This window comes from Heloderma suspectum, chromosome 3 (genome assembly GCF_057233095.1).
Source record: "Heloderma suspectum isolate Gila_16-S chromosome 3, 16-S_ref, whole genome shotgun sequence".
Classification (NCBI taxonomy): domain Eukaryota; kingdom Metazoa; phylum Chordata; class Lepidosauria; order Squamata; family Helodermatidae; genus Heloderma; species Heloderma suspectum.
The window spans coordinates 16,708,490-16,733,856 of NC_139460.1; the positions used below are offsets into that span (position 1 = coordinate 16,708,490).

Sequence of the window (25,367 nt, forward strand, 5' to 3'; positions counted from 1 at the left end):
GAGAGGAGGAGGATTATGTACACCACCTTGGGTTCCTTAAGGAGGAAAAAAGGCGGGACATAAATGTAATAAATAAATAAATTTTAATCCCCCCCTTCCTTTCCCTTCCCTTCCCTTCCCTTCCCTTCCCTTCCCTCCCCATTCCTTTTTCCTTTTATCTTGTCTTTTTATATCGTTAGCCTTTGTGTGGGACTGTCTTGTTTTACTGGGAGCCTTTCTGGCTGAGGAACAGGATGAAAGCAATTTAAGTAACATTCATTTAAATAATTAGTTATTTAGTGACGGAAGAAGCAAGTAGAAAGCTGTTTGGACCCATTTCATTGTCCAGAAGGGCCATGGTCCACTGGATGGCTGCTGGTGTTCTTGCTGGGGTAGAAGAGGCACAAGGGAAGACCAACGTGGTCCCTGAACTGGATGCAAATGCCTCTTAATAATCCCCCTCCTTATTCTGGCATTGTCAAACTGATCTCCCTCCTCTGTTTTCGCCCCTCTACTCTCCTTTCCCTGGAGCATTTTGCCTGTTAAGATTGTAAGCCTGAGGGCAGGGCCTGCATCTCATTTGCTTTCCTACACCGCAGCTGGTTAATGTAGGCTCCATCGAAATAATGAACAGACCAAGCCCTCTAGCACTGCTACTTAGAGCTTATATGGGTCTTTCTGGATCAAACCAAAGGGCCGTCTCATCAGAATACCGCTTGTCACGCTAGCCTCTGGGAAGCCCACAACCAGGCGACGAAGGCAACAGCCTTCTCCTGTTGTTGCTCTACAGCAGAGGTGCAGAACCTCAGACCCAGGGGCCACCTCTGCCCCTCCTGGGGTCCCAATCCGGCCCTCCAAGTTTCCCCAGATGGCCATACTCCCTTCCACTGGTTCCACCCCCTTTCCACCAACCCTCTAATCATTCGCTGGCTTCCAGCTTTTGTGTAGTTTCTGCGCTGTTCTAAAAGATTCAAATGGCTTAATCTCCTCAGGCTTAGTTACAGGGAGTAAGAGCTTTAAGCTCAAATATACTGGTATTTTGGCCCCACCCCTTTTGCCTTCAGTCCCACCCACTACTGGAGTGTGGCCCCGAAGTTGAAAGAAGTTCAACACTCCTGCTCTATTCCAAGTGGTATTCAGTGGCATACTTGCCTGGGAACCTGGGATGTCCCATGTATCCACCTTCATGGCTAGTAGCCACGGATAGACCTTATCCTCGATCCATTAGTCCAGCCTTCCCCAACTTGGTGCCCTCCAGAAGTGCTGGACCACAACTCCCATCATCCCCATCCGGCATGCATCTGGAGGACACAGTTTGGGGAAGGCTGTCTTAGTCTTATCCCCTTCTAAAGCCGTCTAAGCTAGTGGCCAATTGACACATCTGGAATGGAAGGGTATTTATTTATCTATTTATTACATTTATATCTGGCCTTTCCTCCATGCAACCCAAGGTCACTTACATGAACCTCCTCTTCTCTATTTATCCTCACAACAACCCTATGAGGTAGGCTAGGCTGAGAGTCAGTGACTAGCCCAAAGTCACCTGTGAGTTTTATGGCAGAATAGCGACTAGAACTTGGCTCTCCCCAATCCTAGTTCAACATTCTAACCACTAAGACACACTGGGTATTCGGTCACATGACCCCCCATTCACTGTTTGAAGCAGTCACAGTCCAGCCACAGCTGTACCCTGCTCAAGGAGCTCTATGCCAAAGCTATGTCCTTTTACCTGGGAACTCTGGATCTTAACCCGCCAGCTCTCCGAGTGAGATCTTCTAGGGTGAGGGCTTCATATTCTTTGTAGATTTTTGCCCTCCACGATTTCTGAACAGCATTGATGGCCTTCACAAAGTCAAAGTTCGTCACGTAGGGCTTCAGAGGAGATCTGCAGTCAAGATATAAAGGAGTAAAAGCTTACAAAGGCCACAAGCTGCTTAGTCCAAGAGTAGAACTTCTCCCAACTGCACCAAATTTCAGCCCCCCTATACAGCTTCATTGTTAATATAATGACATTAACATAGTGCTTCACAGACTGATAAAATCCCTGCCCCAAGGAGCTTACAATTTAGGTTTTGATAGGAAGAATGACAGCGCCAAGGGCAAGAGGAAAAGTATAGGTGCTCATACAGTTGGATGTACTTGGGTTTAATTTCAGTAGCTAGAACAGCTATGAAATTCTGGATAGCTGATATTTAAGTAGCCTTCCCCGACCTGGTGTCCTCCAGATATATTGAACTACAACTCCCATCACCCCCAGCCAGCATGGTCATCACGGACAGCAGGGGTAGGCAACCTTTTTGGGCCCATGGGTGCATTTGGCAATTTGAGAAACTGTCTTGGGCACCACCACAAAATGGCTGTTGATGAAAGCACTGGACACCTGCTATCTTCATTTCCTAGGAAAGTCCTTCATGGGAAAAGAAGATGGGAGCTGCTACAGACCCTCACTTTGCTTTGAAGCAAACCCTGCTGCCTGTATGTAATTCAGGTATTTTAAATAATAATAATAAAAATTAGGAAGGGTAGGGCAATTTGGTGGGCGGCAAGAAAGGTGTCCAAAGGTGCATTAGGCACCACGTTGGCTACAGATGCAGTACACTACTGTCTGCTCTTGACTGGCAAATTGCCTTCCAAAGCTTCAGGCAAAGGGGGGCCTTCTCCAGAGATCATTTCACTGGAAATGCTAGGAATTGACCTGAAATCTTCTGTATGCACTGAGCTACAGTCCCTTCCCTGAAGTCCGAATTAACACATACACACAGACTCACTCACTCACTCACTCACTCACTCACACTATCGTAGGCACAAACTTACTTAGACTTGGTCTTGTGAAAGGACAGAGAATTTTTTATTCGTGATGCAATGGCACAACACAAAAGATTTAAAACAACAACAACAACAACAACTGTGTTTCAGGCGATGCATTCAATAGGCAAATGCTTATAGTATGAGCCAGTTTCTGCACAAAAAAAAAATAGTATTCCTCCCCCCGCCCCCCAGCAATAGCCTAAAGGGTACCCATATCGTGAGTGATGCACCACTGATCTTCTGTGACTCAGATGTTTCCGGCCTGGTTGGGATGTTTTCTTTCCAGGGGCACACAGACATTGCACGTTTGTGGTTCAATAAGCCTTATGACACATTTTCCCCTATTAACGCTAACTCAGTGTGGGCTTTCTTTTCTCAGAAAGACAGAAAAAAGCCTTCTCTCATCAAATCCATCTGAGTCATACTGGGAGTTGTAGTCCAACACACGTGGAGGGGACCAGGTTGAGGAAGGCTGATCTTGAGCTATAGCTCAGATCCAGGGGAGGCTGGTGGCGTGAGTTTCAGAGGGGAGGAGATTCCATTCTGGGTTTTGGTTATAACCAGCCAGAAGTCTAAAGGAGCTATCCAAGGTTCTGGACCCATTTGGGAGATAGGGCTCAGCACCTTGGATAGCTCCTTTAGATGTCTGGCTGGTTGTAACTAAAACCCAGAATGGAATCTCCTCCCCTCCAAAACTGGAGCCACCAGCCTCCCCTGCTCAGACCTTCCCACACAGAGATCTTGAGCTCCTCTCCTAAAAATAGATGCACTGTGATATGGGAATCCTCTGCTCTGATGGCACATGGCTGAGATGCAAGAATAAAATGCTACCAGTCTCCAGAAGGAGAGCTGGCTGGATGAACCCACAATCTCCTGAGTTAACTGACCCTCAAGCATATGCCAGAGCAGTCCTTTATTATACCATTTACCGAACAAAAACAGCACTTGTTTTGACCCACCTTCCGTGGGGCTTCCAAACAGGCAGCTGATTCACACGAACTCCAGAGGCCGGAGGGGAGACCTTGTGCCCAGTGAAACAAGCCCAGTTACGACCTAACACATCATGCACCCATCCTGGGAGAGTCTCATGGCAGTAGCTGGTTACATTGGAGCCATCTTTTTTATACTGGGAGGGGAACAAAGAAAAAGAATACAGATCAAGATTTTATGCAGAACATGAGTGGCTGAGCACATGCTGGCAGAAAAAAGGGTCCCAGGTTCAATTCCCAGCCTCTCCAAGTAGTGCTAGGAAAGACCCCTGTCTGAAGCTCCAGGAAAACAGGCAGAGTAAGCCAGGGTGGGGAACTTCAGGACCGGAGGCCAAATCCAGCCCTTCAAGGCTCCCTAGAAGACCACGCCTCCTCGCTCCACTCCTTTCCCCAACCTGCAAACTTGTCATGGTTTCCTGGCTTTTGTGCAGCCCCCCTCCCAAAAAAAGAACGTAAGAAAATAAGAATGTAAGAAGAGCCAAGTTGGGGAAGTCTATTCTCGGGTCAAGTGAATCATTGCTGGAAAGAGATGAACACAAGAAGAGCCCTGCTGGATCAGACCAAGGATCCATCCTGTTCACACAGTAGCCAGCCGGCTGCGCACGGGAAACCCACAAGCAGGACACAAGTGCAACAGCACCCTCCCACCCATGTTCCCCAGTAACTGGTTTATGTATGCTCACTGCCTCTGGTACTGGAGGTTAGTACGTAGCCATCAAGACTAGTAGCCATTGATAGCCTTTTCCTCCAAGAATTTCTCCAACTCCCTTTGAAAGCCATCCAAACTGGTGGCCATCACTACATCCTGTGGTAGCAAATTCCATCGTTTAACTATGCGCTTGTAAAGAAGTCCTTCCTTTTATCTGTCTGGAATCTCCCACCAGTCAGCTTCATGGGATGACCCCACTGGATTCTAGTATTATGAGAGAGGGAGAAAAATGTCTCCCTATCCACATTCTCCACACCATGCATAATGATGTAGAGCTCCATCACGTCTCCCCTTAGCCTCCTTGTTTCCAAGCTAAACAATCCCAGCTGTTGTAACCTCCTCTCATATGGGAGATGCTCCAGCCCCTTGATGATTTTAGTTGCCCTTTTCTACACTTTTTCCAACTCTACACTATCTTTTTTTTAGGTGTGGTGACCAGAACTGTACACAGAATTCCAAGTGTGGTCACACCATAGGTTTGTGTCTCTCCTAAGGTTTAGTTACTGACAGTATGAGTGTTAACCTACAATATGGTGGTATTTTTTGTATTTTTGGCTCCACCCCATTTTTCTTTGGCCCTAACCACCACCAAAATGGGCCCCCCCGAGAGCTTCTCCAAAACTGAATTCAGCCTTGGGTGGAAAGAGGTTCCCCACTCCTGGCACAGGCGATAGTGAGCTAGGTGGACCCACAGTCTGTTTCATTACATAGGGCAGCTTGGTACGTTCCCTATGTACGCAGTGACACCAGGCTGGCGTCAGCAGATGGCATGGGTGGGCAGTTGCTGAGGGCCCAGAAACTTAGGCCCATCTGACTGCTGCTTCTGCCTCCATCCCCCTCCTCCGGCTGGCCCCACTGGCAGAATACCAGGGCAGCTGGCTGAACCTGCAGGCCCTGGGACTCCATCTATCTCTATCTCTATCTCTCTATATAGATATATATATCTACACACACACACCACACACACACACACACTTATGTTTTGAGTAGCAGCAATTGGAACCAATCAGACACTGCCGTTGTGGGGGCGGACATGGCCAATGAGGGTACAGGATGGTCTCTACATAGCTCCTGTGACCTCATTGGCCAAATCTTTCCCAAAGGCAGTGTCTGATTGGTTCAAAGAGCTGCTACTTGAAACATTAGTACATTTCCCCCCTTTAAAATGGTGTGTGAGGCCTGCAGACTCAGCCAAATGCCTCAGCACTCAGCCAGGTGCCAGGGGAGGAGGAGGGGATACCTGCCACCCCCCCCCCCCACCGTCACCCCCTGGCTAAAACCCAGAGGCACGGAGGCAAGCTTCAATGACTGGCAACAGTGTGTGGGGGTGTGTCTTTGGCTAGCTGGCTGGAGTCTCTGGCACACAGTAGCGGCAGCATTGGGAGCTTTGGGGGGGGCGAGTTTGGTTGGTGGCAGCATCATTGGGGGCTTTAGTGAGCACAGGGGGGGCTTTGTTTGGCTGGGCTTCTGCAGGGGTGGGTGGGTTCTGGGGTAGGCAGAGGGGACTGTTGCCAGGGCCCACTGGCATGACAATGCCGACTCTGGCACCGACATTAAGTGACACACCCAACTTTTCAGTGTAATCAGTAGTACTACTATACTGAAGCAAAAACACCGACATTTAGCTGTATTTATCTCTGGCCCAATTCATATAAAGCTACCCTTCTCCTCCACAGTTGCCATGTAAATATACTGAAGCTACCTTTCTCAACCCAACAGCACTCATGCAGAGGTACCATTCACCAGTGCTACTGTGTCTCTGCTTCTGACCAGGCCCACTGCAATTTGTACGACTGCAGCCACCGATAAAAGGCACCTCCACCGGTGAAGGCTGCTGGACTGCAAGCTCGGCAGCCACCCCAATATGTTCCCAAGGCGCACGCTTAGGGGGCCTGGGTCTGACTGAGCGCAGGACTCAGTCATGATCATTCATTAGCAATATTTCTATACCACTTCCTATTTGCACAATTGCCAAACGGTTAACAATACCAGCATAAAACCACAGCATACAATAAATACACAATGCAATATAGACTGTTCAAAATAGTGCACAGCTATGAGGGAAATCGAAAGGAAAATGATATATTCCCAATTAATGCCTAACACACACCAACAGTGAGGCCTGATGTACCGCAGAGGTAGAATAATCTGACAGAGTCGGAGCCACCACAGAGAAAGCCTGTCTCCATGTCACTACCAAATGGAAGCCTGCAGGCTGCAGCATGGGCAACAAGGGCTCTTCTAAAGGTCATAGTGGCCTGGGAGGTTGGTATGGGGGAGACATTCCTTGAGGTAACCTGGTCCCAAGTTCTTACATTTCAGAGGTGGGCACCACTATGACTATATCGAAATGCACTGCAATATGCAAGACTTGACTTGGTAGGGTGACACTTAAGGACTGTGTTGCTAATATGGGACCAAAAAAGCTTCACTTAGAGGCAGTCTAGTCACCCAATGGGTTATTGACTTCCTTTCTCATGGGGGTAGGGGTTGGAGACTATACCAGGTAGTGACTAAGGAGAGGGCATGATAGAGGTTTGTAAAATTATAAACGGGTATGAAGGATGTGGCCAGAGGGTTTTTTTTTCCCCTCCTCCATCTCTCATGTCTTGAGCAGCAGTGATCGGAACCAATCAGACGCTGCCTTTGGGGGGAGGGGGTGGTCATGCCTAATGAAGCAAGCCAGCCTCCCCTAGTTTTAAAAAATAAAATTAAATAAATTAAACATAAAAATCAGGAAAGGCCAAGAACCTTTCTTCAAGTACTTGAAAGGTTGTCACAGAGAGGAAGGACAGGATCTCTTCTCGATCATCCCAGAGTGCAGGACATGGAATAATGGGCGCAAGTTACAGGAAGCCAGATTCCGGCTGAACATCAGGAAAAACTTCTTGACTGTTAGAGCAATACAGCAATGGAACCAATTACCTGGGGAGGTGGTGGGCTCTCCCACACTGGAGGCATTCAAGACGAGGCTGGACAGCCACCTGTCAGGGATGCTCTGACTTGGATTCCTCCATTGAGCAGGGGGTTGGACTCAATGGCCTTGTAGGCACCTTCCAACCCTACTAGTCTATGATTCTATGAACCTGATGGGCACAAAGAGAGGTGTCCATGGGAGACCAGAACTAGGCCAAGAATTGAGTAGCCATTTCTCCTACAGTTCCACTAAGACTTATATGTCAATACACACTAGGTGTTCTTGAAGATACCTAGTAAGAAGTAGCCACTGTACAAAGTTCACACTCCAGGTTATCAAAAGAGAAAATCAAACTGCCAAACTCATCTTTCGTTATGCCTGGGACCAGACGAAAATCAAAGGGCTGACAGCAAAGAGCAGAGAAGCTGCCGTATGTTATGTTATTGCTTTAGCAGTATGAAGTTCCAAGATGCCATTCCAAATTCATCACGATCGACTGGAGGGAACTCAGTTAAGCCTTGGGGCAAAGGATCTTAGCACATTCACACTTCAGAGCTGCAGCCACCATCGGCCTCATGTCTAGCAACTAGATTACACTCCTTTGAAAAAATATAAAATCAACAGAGGTCTAGACACATTTGTGTCAGCTAGGAACAACACTAAGACTGGAAGCCCAAAAATATTTGTAGGAATTAAAGGTGAAGACAGGCCTCTAATGCCCTTTTAAATGGCCGGAAGGGGACACAGACAGCGACACAAGAAGCTTTGATTTTCATTTTAGAACAAGCCATAGTTCTCTGTTACATCTGAGCTCAGGTAACTGTGGTTTATGTTAACCAAGGTTAGGCAACACACCAGGATCTGAAAACAACACTTTGATTGTTGCTTGTTTTCACTAACTTTGATTAGAACAAATCACAGATCCCCCAGGGTTTGGATGTAATGTGGATCAGCAGTATGTTGTAAAATGAATGCAGAAGCTTTCTCTCTCTTCCTCTGGTGTGCCAAAGCGGAGTAGAGGGGAAGGTCAGGATCAGTGGGAGACCACATGGTTTGCATGAAAACAGTGACAGGTTCAATCTTCAGGTAAGGCTGGGAAAGACCCAAAGACCCATGCCTGAAACCCTGAGGAGCTGCTGCCAGTCAGTGCAGACAATACTGGCTTAGATGGACCAGTGATTTGACTCAGAATAAGGCAGCTTCCTATGAGGAAGGGCATACGAGCACAAGCCCGGCTGCAGCTCATCTGCTAGCACTTAAACCACTTGTGGGGACTGTGTGGCCCTCCAGACGTTGCTGGGCTGCAATTCCCATCAGGCCTAGCTAGCAAAGCCAATGGCAAGGGAAGTTGGGAGTTGCAGTCCAACAATATCTGGTGGGGCCAAACGTTTCTTATCCCTAACCTAAGGCATAGTGAATTGATAGTTTGATCCTCTGCCCTTTCTTCCCACACAGTGGAGGCGAGAGCAGCGCCACACTCACCTGGCAGCCAGCAGTACCTCCAGGCCTACCCATCCCCAAAACCAATCATCAGGAAACCCTTGAAGCTGGAGTTGTCAGGCTCAACGGTGCGGAATAAGCAGAAATGTGAAGGCATGGGAAAAAAAATGGGGGGACTGGCGTTTTCCAATTTTTTCTGGGTCCCCCTATTTTATCAGGGGGGGGGGGTTCCCAGGCCTTCACATATCTAGGAACAAGGAGAGTAACTAAGGATTCATGAAAGCCAGAAGGAAAGATAATAATCATCGGGCTCTTCCCCTGAGCATTTCTGTAGGATCCGGGGTTGGGCTCTCTGCACGGCAGAAGGGAGGGCATGTTGGACATCAGGTCAGACATGTACAAGTATTCTAATGTTTTGAGATAATAATGGGCCTCTTTGCATGTCACTACAAACCACCATGGGTTAATTTACCCACGGAGCCTGTAACTGCATGCCGGCCAACATTTTTAAAAATGCATTTTTTTAAAATCGTGTGCTGCAGCTTGTTGTGTTGCGAAAACTCTGTGAGGGTGGGCTGTTGGCGTGGTTAACAAACCACTCACAACCCTAAAATAACCCATGGGCTGTTTAAGGGTTGTGGGTGTATTTTTTAACCAGACCAACAACCCACACTGGCCGGGTTCGCACAACGCGACAAGCTGCGGCGCCTCCCCCCACCCCCAGCTTGCATTTTTAAAATGTCGGCTGGTGCATAGTGATAAGCCCTGCGTGTAAAATAACCCACAGTAGCTTGTCGTGATGTGCAAACCAGGTCAATGCGTGTATGTTCATGCCATCAGGCCGAGTGTCCACATTCTTTGAGGTGCACAGTGGAAAGGAGGGGTGCAAAAAGAATGCCACTGCTGGTGCCATATTAATTGGGGACTTGCCTCCTGGGAAGCAACATAGATGTGCGGGACACGCCCCCAGTCCTAGAAGCATTGCAGTTACTGCACATTCTTATCTAACTGGCAGAAAAACAAGTACTAACTGTCTGCTTAGTTTTATCTTCCAGCCAACTCTTTATCTGGTCATTGGGACTTTCAAAACATCACTTGGCTGTCAAGCAAAAGAGGGAGGGGGTTTAAATATGGTCCCATGCAAGGCAGTCCCTCTTTGCTCAGTGACTGCACTTTATCTCCCAAGAGAAGCCTACTTGTATCCCACACAAATTTAGAAGTCAAGCATCACCACACTGAGAGCCAGTGTGGTGTAATAGTGAGGGTACTGGACTGGGAGCCCAGAGATCCGGGTGCTAGTCCCCACTTGGCCATGGAAGCTCGCTGGGTGACTTTGGGCCCATCACAGACTCTCAGCCCAACCTACCTCACAGGGTTGTTGTTGTGAGGATAAAATATAGAGGAGGATCATGTAAGCCACCTTGGGTTCCTTGCAAGAGAAAAAAAGGTGGGATATAAATGCAATAAATAATAAATAATCACCACGTTTCCGACCAATTACACTTCAGAATACTGACTGTCTTGCCCCTTATAGATTGTAAAGCAAGGGGTGGCCACTGTAAGGTTCAATGTATAGCCACAAATGCTCAGGCTGAAGTGTTCTACCATAACGTGTTTGTACCATAACGTGTTTGTACAATACACGTGAATCAAGAAGAACTAGGGTGGCCACTTACACATAGGGAGAAATGCATCACCAAAACAAAAAGGACAAAAGAGGACACAGATTTGTATAAAATACATATATGCTGATAGACAGAGACATTTGGAAATAAGTACTATACAATACATCTTGCCATAGTGTGGAAGAATGGGTGCCCACTTGTATGCTTGCTCAGCTGTCCAGGGGCTAACTGCTGCTGGGCAACTTCAGCTCTCCTTTCTTATAGTTCTTTATCTTTAACCTGGATTTGGACCGGACAGCCCTTGAAACAGAGGACTGTCGTCTGACAGGTTTTCAAGTAGACGACTGTCTTCTGTAAAGGAGGAGTTATGGTCATCCTATGTAGAAGGGATCACTGCCCATTCCTCTTTGTACAACCTCCTCAAAGATGCAGGAAAGATGAAGTCCAAAGGAGACATGTCACTGTATCAGAGAGGCAAACCAAGGCCCCTGTGCTAAGACAGCTACTGGACAGCTAAGCAGTCTAGTAGTGCAAAGAACGAGAGAGAGAAGGGCAGCCTGAGGGAAGGCGAAACAGGACAGGAGAAGAAAAAAAGGAAGGCCTCACCCTGCTAAACCACAGGACTGGCAATACCAAGAACCTCAGTGAAGCCATGTTATTTGGACACAGCTTCCTTATCTACTGGGTGGATAATAAATCAGACCTTTAAAACTGGTCAAAACATGGATTTTCTAATAACTGAATATTTTAAAGTGTTCTTACATTTTTTTAATCTCTTAGGGCGCAATCCTATGCATGTTTAAACAGAAGAAAAGGCCTGCAATTCCCAGCATGCCCCAGCCAGGAGTTGTAGGCCTTTTTTTCCCTGTCTAAACATACACAGGATTGTGCCTTTATACTTTTTTAACAAACAACCTGGCTGAAATGAAGATGAATAAAAGCATGTGAAGCCTACACTCAATCTCAAAACCGAATCAGTAGCTCTTTATCAAACATCTCAAGTTAAGTGCAGCTTTTTGAGCAGATTTCAACTGGCAAAAGTGTGGAGGAAGCAAGAACAGATAAGGAAAAGGCACTCTCTCAAATTCACAAAACAGAAGAGAGTTTTACTGGGGGAGAGGGGCAGTGGCAGGGGAACGGCCGCCCTGAATTATGCCTGTGGAAACAAACTGGTACCCAATGCAACGGCCACAGAAAAAGCTGAATACATTTCTGCCTGAATTACTCTCAAGCTAAAGAAGTGTACATAAACCCAGGGCAGCCTTTCCAAAGCTGCCACCCTTCCAGAATTGCTGGACTGCAACTCCCATAATTCCTAGCCTTCATGGCTATTGGCCATGTTGGCTGGGAATTATGGGAGTTGCAGTCCAGCACATCTGGAGAACATCAGGAAGTCTGGCCTATGTTTTTGGAAACACAAGTGAGGCCTGAGCTGTTGCTAGGTCACACTCTTCTGAGGCCTAGTTCTCTCAAATGGCAAGTGAGGCGGTAAAGCTATTTCTGGACTGTAGCATTTGAGACTACAAGCAGGGTAGGGGGCACATCACATGAGTGAATGCTTCTCCATTCAAAATGTTTCCTGTACCTAGAAAGTTAGCATATCAGTGCCAAAGTCTAGACTGGAACTTTTGACCATACAAAAGCTCCCCTCCTCTGCATTTAGAAAAGCAACTGTCGGGGAAAAAGTCTTCTACATGGTAGTTTTCTCTATGCTGGTAATTGTTCTTACATGAAGGAGCATTTGACCTTGAGAGCCCCCACCTGAACCCTGAAGCAGGCAGCGCACTCAGGAAACAGGCACCATGACCTCATCTACTGTCTGCGAGAACAACCCAAGGCTGTCGAAGGGCTTCGTGAATGGAGCCCCAACCACTAAGCTGTATAATACCCGCTGTCTCACAGTATCATGAGGCAGCAGCAACCTTTGGCTGGAAGAGTCAAGGCAGTGTTTCCACCAGCTTGACCTTCATGGTCACTTGGCACTCCAGCAGCTTTCAGGTACTCTTGATGAAATCGAATCCCAGACGTGTCCAAACGCTTCTGCAACTGGCACAGTGCACCTTTAAAGGAGACCTGCGCACCAGTGATGGTGGATGATTGCTCTCTCAAAGAGCAGTTTGCACTTGTCCTGGAAACTGTCAGCAGCGAGCAGGAATTTACTTATTAAACGGCACAGCAAGCGTAAAACAGCTGAATGGCTACAGCAAGTGTCGGTTTTCTTGGCTCACTGAGAGAGACGCTTAACAAAAGGAACAGCCGCGTCAGAATCCAAGTGTGCAGTTTCGACCACAGAGCTCTATCCAGATCCCAGTTTGTATTTAAAGGCAGCCTTCCCCAACCGCCGCCACCCCGATTTGTTGGCCTTCTAGTCCCATCATCCCCTGGCAATTATGGGAGTTGTAGTCCAACATCTGGGGGGGGCAGGTTGGGGAATGCTGTTGTAAGGGAAGTAATAGATTACATGCAGCTTCAGATGGATTTAACAATTCCCAAAGAGGCAAAAATTAAGACAAAACACCCTGACCATGATATGGGGATCCACAATTAAGTGCATTTCCAAACTTATGCATGGAGGCTCCTTCTAAAGCAGGGGTAGGCAACCTCTGGAGGTCCGGGGGCCATTTTCACCACCTGCACCCCACCATGGGCCGCAGTCTGCAGGGTGCCTGAGCCCCTGAGCCCAAACTGCCTGTTTGCCGTCAAAATTTGGCAGCAAACTGCTCTGTACTGCTACAATCCTTAAATGTAACTTGTTTGCGAGCTAAAGTTAACCATTTTGGTGCTCGATATTTATTAGTTATTACATTTCTTTACCACCCATATGCTGAAGCTCTCTGGGTGGTTTACAAAACAAACGTAAAATAATAAAATACAGCAACATAGCAGTAAGTAGTATAAAAACCATAACTTTAAACATAAAACCAAAGGAAAAACCAAGATAAAACCATCAGCAGCACAAAAATCTAGAAATGCACTAACAGAATTTTTTTTTTAAAACTAAAGGACTAAAAAACACCTGGGAAAAGAAAAAAGGGTTTCCACCTGGCACCGAAGAGATCACAATGTAGGTTCCAGGCAAGCTTCTCTGGGGAGGGCATTCCACAACGGGGGTGCCACCACTGAAAAGACCTCACCTCATTCGGAGCAGGCCCCCTGAGAAGGGCTTCTGAGAATGATTTTAGGGTCTGGGCAGATATATGTGGAAGGAGACAAACCTTCAGGTAACCTGGCCCCAAACCATTTGGGAGTTGTAGTCCAACACATTTGAGGAAGGCTGCTATAGTCCAACACATCAATTTGGGGAAGGCTGCTACAGCTTATTTTCTTTGCAACTGCTTTCTGCCCTTTCACTTATAAATTTAAGAAATAAACCTGGAGGCCAGTAAATTCTGCACTGACATGCACTAAATGTGTTCTTATAACATTATAAGGCTGCATTAATCCCATCCATTAAAAGGGATGCTTAGAGAACTGGTGCTTAAAGAATTGTACAGATCAGCCATTAAGCACAGGTCTGGGAAGATCCAATATAATTCAGTTGTTGGAAAAGCTTGCCCTAGCCTTAACTCAGACGTTAAGTACGCAAACTAGCAACCTGGCATCACTACACTGGATAGACATTCCCTTGAACAATCACAGCAATAGCTACCATATCTTCAGGCATTCATACACAACACCAAAATCATGTGAAAACACTGTTAGTCACCAACTATTAGAGGTTCAAAGCAAAATAGCTTGTCTATGCATCTCAAGGTGTTGCCTTAACTGTACAGAACTACAGCTGTAGAGTCCAACAGCTGTACAGAACATAACCTGGTTCAGAAATTCCCAAACTGCACGCCATAAGACAGGTTGAAATGAGTTTGGAAATATTAAGCCACCATAGTGGATGCATCCATCACTCGCCTTGAAAAAGCCAGGCACTATATAGCATTGATTGCTTCCTTTCTCTGCAAATATATGAACATTGCTTTATCATCCTGAGGAAAAAGAGTAAGCACAGAACTTGTGCTACAGCTGATGGGGAAATCCCTGAAGCACCACCACTGCTCAGAAACTGTCCCATCTCTGACTGCCTGGACAAAAGGGAGGGCAGGAAGCAATATGTCTACTCACAAGTAAGTCCCATTGAGTTCAATGGGACTTACTTCCAGGTGTGTATGGAACTTGTGCCCCCCAGATGTTGCTGGACTAAAACTCCCACTACCCATTGACCATGCTGGCTGGGGTTTATGGGACATGTAGTCCAGCAACACCTAGAGGGCCACAAGCTCCCCCACCCCTGGTATATAGGATTGCAGCCTAACTGGGCTATCCTGCCCGAAGAATACCTACTCGTTTGTTCTGGAAGCTAATGAGAAAAAACAAAACATATTTCTGAGTGTAACCTGAAATGTCACTCCACTTTTAACCTGTGGGTGGGGAAGGGGGCACAATGTCCCCTAGTAAGAAAGGTCATGACTTGTCCCTTGTGGGATACCAGATACAAGACTGTGTGTCGACTAACACTGGGTGGCACAGATCCATCCATGTGCCAGGCTATTCCTAGGCACAACCCAACACGTCTCAGATGCAGGCTAATATGTCCCAGCAGGACAAAAACAAAATTGAGCACAATTTGACCCTTGAACTAATTGGATATCGGAGGCTGCTTCATGCTTATTACGAGTCCCGACACAGATCTCTGCCCCTCCGCGAAGTCATCTCCACTCCTCCAGGGAATCCACAGCGATAGCAAAACTTTCCAATTTTCCCCTTGAAGATGGTGTTTTTTTAATTGGGGTGGGGAAAGGGGTGGCGCAGGCCACATGTTGCCCACCCCGTCCTAAAATCTTCTTCATCCCAGGCTTGCTACTGAAGAATAAATTAATAAGAATAAATTAATCTTCCACACTACATGTGTTCACAGACATGCGCGCGCGCACACACACACACACACACAGGCTTCCTTGGCCTTGTCACCATGACAGCAAACTGGTTAACAAATGTATAGCCAAAGCAGAACATTTCTGAGAATTAAGTTGTCGGTGGCCAGAGATGAGACCGACAGGTGGAAATTAGAATATGTTTGCAATGGCCGCTGCATATTAGCAACAAGAATGTTTGTACTAAAATTGGTGTAGGAGAGACAACCCCTGAGATGGAGGTGAGAGGGACGCATCTGTTGTGGGGTCTACCAGGCCGTTGCCACCAACTGAGATATCTGCCTTTGTAACCTGCTACCCCCACGTACACTGGACGGACTTGGTTGTTGCCATGTCTCCCAGAAATACCGTCAGGAACAGATCATAACCAACCCATTCACTTGGGTTGACCCTCCACAGTGGGGGTCGAATACTTCCAAGCCACACCGGAGAGGCAATAATGTATATAATGCTACACAGCTAACCACGTTTGGGGTTTATTTATTACTTATTTGTTATATTGTAAGAGTTAAATTTAAGGACAAGAAATCTAATTAAGCAAACTCCCTGCCTACTAGTGACAGACCATTACTTCCTGTCTATATCTGGCTTAAGGTGCAATCCTATGCACGTTTAGACAGAAAAAAGTCCTACAACTCCCAGCATCCCCCAGCCAGCATAGCTGGCTGGGGAATGCTTGGAATTGTAGGGCTTTTTCTATCTAAACATGCATAGGATTGTGCTCTTAGAGAGCTTTAGGTAGATTAATTAATTACCACATTTATATCCCGCCTTTTTTCCTCCTTAAGGAACCCAAGGCGGCATACCTAATCCTTCTCCTCCTCCATTTTATCTTCACAACAACAACCCTGTGAGGTGGGCTGGGCTGAGAGTCTGTGACTGGCCCAGTGAGCTTCCATGGGTCAAGTGGGAACTTGAACCCGGATGTCCTGACTCCCAGTCCAACAGTCTAGCCACTACACCACGCTGGCTCCTGATGTTAAGGAGCACTGACTCATGCCTAGACAGAACAGTTACTTTAGAAACAGATGCTCATAGGTTGCATTTTCAAACGTTTATTAACAAAAAGCAAATCTATTTAAGACAATTATGGAAAGAAAATGATACCATGGTACTCACTGACGACGTTTCAAACAGGAAAGGAAAACAAGGCAAAGCAGACTGCAAACATTATCAACCCAGTTTTCTGGGTTGGAGCTAGGAGCCACCCCACTCAGTTTCTTCCACTTACTATTATAGTTTTATACTTGAACATGATTATGTGATGTGATTGGCTACTGTACTCTTTTGATCACATCTCTTCATATTTATTCCTAAATCCCATTTTGTGTGACTTGTTCATTACTCTCTCCCACAGACCTTTGTTCACCAAAAAACATCAAGAATGTCCATATCAGGAGAACTGCACTCTGTCTATATTTATGTTCTTCGATCTTAACTGCATGATGACACATCATTCCAAAGAAGTTAGCAACTGTACTCTCCTAGTTTCCTCTTTTCTATGTTTCTTGTTCTCAGAGTCACTACTTCCTCTTTTTAATTAGCCGGAGGCTTTCCATTTAGAAAAGCCCCTAATTTTGTTTAAACCAAACTTTGGTAAATATCAATATACTTATCTCCCATAACATTTATACCCTTCCTTTCCTCAAAGGCAGCATACACAATCCTTCTCCTCTCCATTTTATCCTCACAGCAACCCTGTGAGGTACATTAGGCCAAGAGTCAGTGACTGGCCGAAGGTCAGTCTGTGAACTCCACGGCAGAGTGGGGGACTATAATCAGGGTCATCCTAGCCCAAGACTCTAACCACTACAGGGATCGCGGGAGCTGTAGTCCAAAACATCTGGAGGGCACGAGGTTATCTTCCCCCATGAGAACTGAATGTTAAAGCCAGCAGGAGGAGAGAGCTGGAGGGAGCACAAAGTGACTGTTGGGGCGGTGGCAAGAATGTGGTCAGTTGATAGTTGGAAGAGGGTGGAGAGATCAGAGTCTATAGCTCTGGGTGTGGGGGTGACTTACAAACTCTAACCACATTCATAGACTAGTAGGGTTGGAAGGGGCTTACAAGGCCTACAAACTCCCATTCATCAAGGCTTCAGTTTACTGCGAAGTTGTTTTCATTGTTCCCCAAATAAACACTCCATTCTGAAACACTGGGTAACTGTCAATGAAACCCATGCTTAAAGGGTTTGAACAGCTACCCCAATACCTATACTTACATGGTGCTATTAGCATAGTAAGATCGTGATAGTTATAAATAAGTGTGACAAATCTGTAGAACTTTTACATGAAGTCAGCTGAGCAGGTTAACAAAACAAAGTAGGCAGACAACTGACCCTACCATACCTTCATTGATGTTTCTCACATAATATCCTGTGAGACACAGATCTTGCATTCTTATTGACATTTTTAAGGTAGCACTTTTCTCCTTACTTTTGCCAGGTCTTTCCGTCTCGAGCAGAGATGTATGAGAAATTCGTTTCAGTTCATTTTTGATTAAGATTTGCCCAGGTTGCACCTTCTGGACCAAACAGGGACTCGGATGCAAACTGAGGTCAAAGTCTGACCCCAGACTGGGACAAACTGGGGTCAAAGTCTGTACGTTTCCAAGCTTGCAACATGATTCACAGACACCCCCCCACACACACACACACACAGTGAGCTTCAAGGCCAAGTGGGGACTTGGATCTCCTGAGTCCCAGTCCAGCACTCTGGCCACTACACTGCAGCGTCTCTCAGATGGCCGTGCAACTAACATTTCTCTTCCCATGCCCACTGCCATGGCCTGCTTTACAAGTGCTTCTAGAATCAATCATAGAATCATAGAATAGTAGGGTTGGAAGGGGCCTACAAGACCATCGAGTCCAACCCCCTGCTCAATGCAGGAATCCAAGTCAGAGCATCCCAGACAGATGGCTGTCCATAGAATCATAGAGTACATTCCTGTTTCGTTACAAGAACAAAATGTTGCCAAGTCTTATTTGTTTGTTTATTTATAATCTCCTGAGCATTGCATTTTTGCATTTTAACCTCACTTAAATCATAGCAGCAGGAAGGCTACAGGAATAAAACAGTGTGGGCTTCTGCTGCCCAGCTTCCCTCACCCCTGCTGCTCTAAGTCCAGCCCTAGCTGCACCACTGCAAGTGAATCTCGGAAGGAAGAAACACATACAGAAAACCTCGTCTAAACACTGAGGGAGGGACCATAGCTCAGTAAGCTGAGCGCCAGCTTTGCACACAGAAGGCCCCAGGTTCATTCCCCAACATCTCCCAGTAGGACTGGGAATGAATCCTGCCTGAAACCCTGGAGAATCACTGCCAGCGAGTGTAGACGATATTGAGTCAGATGGACTGATGATTTGACTCAGTGCATAGTAGCTGCCAATGTTCCTAGGAGACTCTTCCAGCTTTCCAGCATACTCTAGCATGGCCAAGACACAGAACTCTGGATGGCTTGATTCTTCATGGCTGGGGTCAGGCAACAGGTTTAACCCCATGCATAAGAGGGTCCCTGAAGATATCCCTTTACTTCATCCTAAACAAGTGATGATAATAAAGCACTGCACTCAGTGACAGTTACAGCGAGTGAAAAACTGGCCAGCCACCTCTGAGACTGAATGGCCCGACCCTTGCTGACTGAGGAGTGCAGTGCGTCTCTGTAGAGAGACTTCCTTCATCCCCCAGGAGTCTTTGCAGCATGAGCCTTCCCTCCCCCATGCTCCCACCAATCACAAAGAGAGGAATTTTGCCAATACCCTAGGTCAGCCTTCCCCAACCAGGTGCCCTCCAGATATTTTGGACTATAACTCCCATCAGCTCCAGCCCAGCATGGCCAATAGTCACAATGTTGTGAACCACTGAGGGACTTTATTATATTTAGCAGTACAGAAGTGTCACAAACAAACAGTCTGGGATTATGGGAGTTAGTCAGGGATTATAGGAGTTGTAGTCCACAACACTTGCAGGGCACCAGGTTGGGGAAGGCTGCTTTAAGTTTGTATCAGCTGCCACTGTTGAAGCCAACAACACAGAGTGACAATTCTTGGCATGCAATTTATTATTCCTACTAATGGCTAATGAAGTTAGCCCTGAAAAACCTTAAAGATTAAGCACCAATTATTTATGCATCATTTCCTGATTGCTTGCTTTAATTTTTAAAATGAATAAATAAATATTTTAAGACGATTAAGCATCAATTGCTCCTCCGCTCAACTCTTCAAATACAACTGACAGAGACATCTTCTATTATTCAAGCAGTTGGGAAAAATGATTTTGCCAGAACTGTTCAGCAAGAATTTCAATCCAGAAGCTACATTTTAATTCCAACATGGGGGGGGGGATGATGCAGAAAACCAGGTGAGTCGGGCGGGGGGAGCAGTTTTACCTTAAAAAACGCAAACCACTTGTAGTTGTTCAGCACAACCTCAAAGCCTTGGTTGTAAATTATTGTGAAGAAGCCATAGCGCCCTTGAGCGTCCTGAGCAACATCGAGTTTCTGAAGGCTGACAACGAATTCTTTCTCCACGGGACCTGAACAGAAACAGCAAGGAGGATTTCATAAGAACAGAAGAAGAGCCATGCTGGATCAGAGCAAGGGTCCATCTAGTCCACATTTCTGTTCACCCAGTGGCCAACCAGCTGTCGACCAGGAACCCACAGGCAGGGCATGAGCACAACAGCACCCTCCCGCCCATGTTCCCCAGCAACTGGTGTACATAGCCTCACTACCTCTGATACTGGAGGTAGCACATAGCCATCAAAACCAGTAGCCATTGATGGCTTCCTCCTCAAGGAATTTGCCTAACTTTTAAAGCCATCCAAACTGGTGGCTATCACTACTTCCTGTGGTAGTGAATTCCATAGTTTAACGATGCACTCAGTGAAGGAGTCCTTCCTTTTCTCTGTCCCGAATCTCCCACTAATCAGCTTTATAGGATGGCCCCACTGGGTCCTAGTATTTTGAGAGGAGGAGAAAAAGGTCTCCCGATACACTTTCTTCACACCATGCATAATGTTGTAGACCTCTATCATGTCTCCCCTTTACCCTCCTTTTCTTCCAATCTAAACAATCCCAGCTGTTGTAACCATCTCTCATAGGGGAGATGCTCCAGCCCCTTGATGATTTTAGTTGCCCTTTTCTGCACTTTTTCCCAGCTCAATTATTTTCACTAACTGAGCATTATGTTGCTGTAGCAAGCTGGGAAAAGAACTGTAGTAACTACATACACTGTATATTCCAGACTATCCTCCTCCTGGATTTTAACCCATACTCATCCTGTCTTCCCCAAGCCACTCTGCCCTACATACACATGGGATATACAGTAGCTCTGACCCAGCCATACTTAAGGATGCAGGTTTTGTTTTACAAGAAATTGGGTGGTTTTCTTTGACAAGAATAACTTGCTGACTACCATCACGTGAGAGTCTCGTGTTGGGGAAATTGCTTTGCCTGCTCTTTCTGGCTTGATCTTCTGAACTCGTGATCAGGAGTAAAATGCGAAGTGCTGACGTTTGAAGAGAACATAAAAGAAGATGGAGGAAAATCACAGTTCCCTAAACGAAACCACCATTCCCCAGCCCACATAAATCCCTATTTGGCAATTTGGCTTGCGTTCTATCTACTTCCTCCTTTGCATTTCAGACCAAGCACACAACACCATGAGAGACAAATAGTGTTCAGTGAGCAGCACTGCTGTTATTAAGACAAAATCTCCCAACTGAGCCAAGCTGCCCCAGATTGGAGCAGACACAGGGACCAAGCAATCCAATTTATAGGGAAATCCACCCTGTGCAAACAAGAGCAAGCAGGAAGTAGAAATGGAAACACACAGCTTCCCTCCTCTCTCCAGCACTTACATTCTGCCCGTTAGGCCACACGAGTCTAGTTTCTTCCCATCCCCTGAAATTTCTTGTATTTTTGTTGTTTATTCATTCAGTCGCTTCCGACTCTTCGTGACTTCATGGACCAGCCCATGCCAGAGCTTCCTGTCCAATCAAGCTGCCACCCAGGCTGACTAGTGCTGCCAAGTTTTTTTTCCTGGTAGAACTCCTGTGCCTGAAACAGCTCCCTCTGTGCATGCGCAAGAGAGACCAAATGTGGGGCCTTCTGCATGCGAATAAGGTGCTCTGCTACTGAACCATGGTCCTCTCCATGTGTGTAACAGCCCCCCGCCCCCCGTGCTGTTCTGTCTTGTCCCATTTCCCATGTTTTTAGGGTTTCTCAGAGCCGCAGCTTAGCACTGAAGACATGAAACAGTAACAGAGCCTCTGAGCATATGAAGGGTATGCTTTCCTCCCAGCACTGAAGACACGCACTTGGCATGAGGAGCAGGGGGCCTGCTACTCACAGCCAATGTCAGCAGTGGGGCGGGGGGGCGTTTTGCCTCCAGGGACTGTTGAAGGGTCTCAGCATTCATCTCCACCAAGAAATTCCATATTAGCATGCACATGTTTGCTTGGATCTCTCATGCACGTTAGCAGTGGGAAGCTTTGGTGCAATCCACAAAGATCTAGGGCGGCCAGGTGCCCTCTTTTACAGAGGATGGTCCTCCGTTCGAAGACATCCTCTATTTCAGCCTTCCCCAGCCTTGTGCCCTCCAGGCGCCTGGGGCTGCAACCCCCAGCATTCCTGACCATTGGGCTTGCTGGCTGGGGTTAGTGGAAAATGAAGTCCAAACATCCAGGGGCCACCAGGTGGAGGAAAGCTGCTCTGAGGGCTGTCTGGTTCAAGTCCATTATAAAGATAATCCTCCTCCATCTGAAGGAGGAGCTAGGCTTTGAAGTTGCCCATCAACAGCACCTGGACAGCAGACTGAGCAAGGCACACAGGTCACCTGGTCACGATCTTATACCCTACGGTGAGATGTACTGTATTTCAATTTAAATTATAATAATTATTTCTAAACTTGCACCTCTACATATACATTAGCATATACAAATTTTATGCAAATCCTCCTTTTTGGTGATGCATTAGTGGCTGCCCTATATAGAGCTGTAAATATTACCTAGAAGAAAGAGATATTCTCTGGGAAGCCCTTCCCCTTAATCTCAAATGTTTTCAAGTCTGGCTGGAGCTACACAGCATGAAAACAAAGCATTTTATGTTCCCAAGCAAGAACTGCCTTTGTCTCTCCACTCCCACCACATGTCTGGATCAAATTAGGACTAGAAGGATCCATCAACAGCCTCTTGGCCAAGAGGGCCTACAAAAATACAAAGCCAGTTCTGCTCCCACTTTAGAAGGTGTGACTTGCAGACCACCTTGAAGATTCTAATCTGGAGGGAGTGGGGAACCACCACAGGAGGAGGAGGAGGAGCGGGGCCATCACAGTACAAACGTATGCTCGCCAGCAAAGCATGCAAGTACTGGGAACCAGTTTCAGTTTCTGTTTTAAAGCTGTTTGTTCAGTCATTCAGTCGTGTCCGACTCTTTGTGACCCCATGGACCATAGCACGCCAGGCCTTCCTGTCATCCGCTCTCTCCCAGAGCGTGCTCAAGTTTATATTCATTGCATCGGTGATACTATCTAGCCATTTCATCCTCTGTCATCCCCTTCTCCTTTGGCCTTCAATCTTTCCCAGCATCAGGGTCGTTTCCAGGGAGTTTTCTCTTCACATTAGGTGGCCAAAATATTTGAGCTTCAGTATCTGTCCTTCCAATGAGCACTCAGGGTTGATTTTCTTTAGGATGGACTGATTTGACCTCCTTGCAGTCCAGGGGACTTGTAAGAGTCTTCTCCAGCACCACTAGAGTTCGAAAGCATCAGTTCTTCGGCGCTCAGCCTTCCTTATACTCCAGCTCTCACAGCTATACGTTGCTACTGGGAAAACCATAGCTTTGATTATACGAACCTTTGTCGGCAAGGTGATGTCTCTGCTTCTTACTATGCTGTCTAGGTTTGCCATAGCTTTCCTCCCAAGGAGGAAGCATCTTTTAATTTCATGCCTACAGTCACTGTCTGCGGTGATCTTGGAGCCCAAGAAAGCTGTCACTGTACTTTTTACACTTTACACTGCTGCTGGGTTTTTATTTTTGGTTTTTATTTCATACTGTAGTTTTAAACTTTTATATTTTACTGTGTTATGTTTTATAGCTTTAATTGTCGTGAACCGCCCAGAGAGCTTTGGCTATTGCGGGATAGAGAAATGTAATAAATAAACAAACCTGCAATTAGTTTAGCTGCTACACCTGTAATACACAAATAAAACCAGCTGCAGATTTCTTGGATCACAGTGTACACTGATCATAATGCTACAGTAAAAATAAGGAGAAAATATGGCTAGTAATCACAAGACAGAAATGAGACTCTACGAAGAGAAGCAGTATACCTCCGGATATCCGATATTTGGGGGGAGGGGGCAATCACACCCTGTTTGTGAGCTTTCTGGAGGCATCTGGCTAACCAGTTTCAAAAAGAAAAAAGGTCTAGCTTAGATGGGACTTTGGCCTGATCAAGAAAGGCAGTCCTTATGACCTTAGGTTGGCAGTGGCTGCAACAGCAGGGCCCCAGCAGGGAAGTGGCTGCAATCCAGCCAAAGCTAACTTTTTATATCCCACTGATTTCAGTAGGAAAAAAAGAAGTTAACCATGTGTTCAATCAATGAGACTTAAAACTTGCTTACCTTTGGCTGGATTGTAGCTCTTCCCTTTATTTACTGCCCCCCAACACCAATGACCCACCTTTCTCCAGTTTGAAACCCACACAAAGCAGATTAGCTCTTGCCTAAAGTTTGAAAATAGAATGAAAAAAGTTCTGTTCTTCCCAGCCGACACACTGCTTTTTTCTTCTTTTTTTACCACTTAACGCGATGAAGAGTTCTGCAGAATTTGAAAAATTGCACCATCTTTTGTGACATGCTGGTCCTAACAAAGGTATTGCCACAACTATAGATTTTTCTTACATGGGGCTTTTGTTACATGTGGACCGGGTGTGGGTGTGTTAAAGGTTGCAATCCGACCTACGTTTACTAGGGACTAGTAACCCGTCGTTAACATTGCGGGAGTGAGCATGCCGAGGATTGAGCTCTGATAAAGGACTGAACCGATTCGGTTGTTAGATTTCTAAACTGGGGGGGGGGGGCGGAGGCGGCCTCGGGACCCATTGTTAAACTTGTTTGTTTCGTTTTGAATTGAAAAAGAGCAAAAAAAGTGAAGAGTGCAACAGGTGAGGGCTACAGGTGAGCAGAGAAACGCGGCGGGGGATCGCTCTGCCCGCTGGACTTACCCACGTCCGAGCAGTTAATGTGCCGGTTCGGGAAGCCTCGACCCCTGCCCACCTGGAAAACCCAGGTGCCCTCCAGATCTTCAAACGTGCAGTTGGCCGGAGTGTCGGCCGAGCACAGCCGGAGCTGCAGCTGGAGAAGGACCAACAAGAAGGGCGGGAGGCACCCCGCCAAACGCCCCATGGCTGCCTAATTGCGCGCAGGACGATCGCCCGCCCCGCGATTTCTGGCTGGCACGGAGCAGCAGCGACGGGGCGGGGGGGAGCCCTTCGCACCGGGCTTAAATCGCCCCCGGAACAGCGGGGCCCTGGTGGACCCGCCCCTGCCGCGCGTCACGAGTGAAAGAGGGCAGCCGGTTCTTCCTCTCCGGCTCCGAGCGGCTGAGATTGGGATCGGCGCCCCCGCCTTCTCCGGTCGATGCTTTCCTTCCAGTGGAGGCTGGTGGCCCCGATTTCGGCGGGGCTGTAAACCCATTCTGGGTTTCACGCAGAACCAGCCAGGACTCTAAAGGAGCTATCCAAGGTGCTGAATCGATGTTAGCGATAGGGTTCAGCATCTTGGATAGCTCCTTTAGAGTCCTGGCTGAAGCCCAGAATGGAAGCACAGCCCCACCTAAATCAGAGCCACCAGCTTCCACTTCCTATACTTTCCTTCCCCTGCAAGGCTCCGCTCTCGTCCCGGAAAGATCCGCTTCTTTCCGCTTGAGGTCCGCCCTAGACGCTGTTGCTCAGGGCCAAAACACACACCTCGCCT

The 25,367-nt window shown here is 46.9% G+C and overlaps 1 protein-coding gene across 1 annotated transcript in view; it reads right to left on the reverse strand.

Annotated features, from left to right (window-relative positions):
• Window positions 1–24,912, reverse strand: part of CTSC (cathepsin C) — a 41,441-nt gene extending 16,529 nt beyond the window's left edge. Inside the window, exons 1-4 of the mRNA XM_084842557.1 lie at window positions 24,617–24,912; window positions 19,777–19,922; window positions 3,747–3,913; window positions 1,709–1,864 (exon numbers count right to left, since the gene is read on the reverse strand). Coding sequence (XP_084698683.1) covers window positions 1,709–1,864; window positions 3,747–3,913; window positions 19,777–19,922; window positions 24,617–24,797 — 650 coding nt within the window. The 5' untranslated portion in view covers window positions 24,798–24,912. The remainder of the gene's footprint in view (window positions 1–1,708; window positions 1,865–3,746; window positions 3,914–19,776; window positions 19,923–24,616) is intronic.
• Window positions 24,913–25,367: the final 455 nt, after the last annotated feature.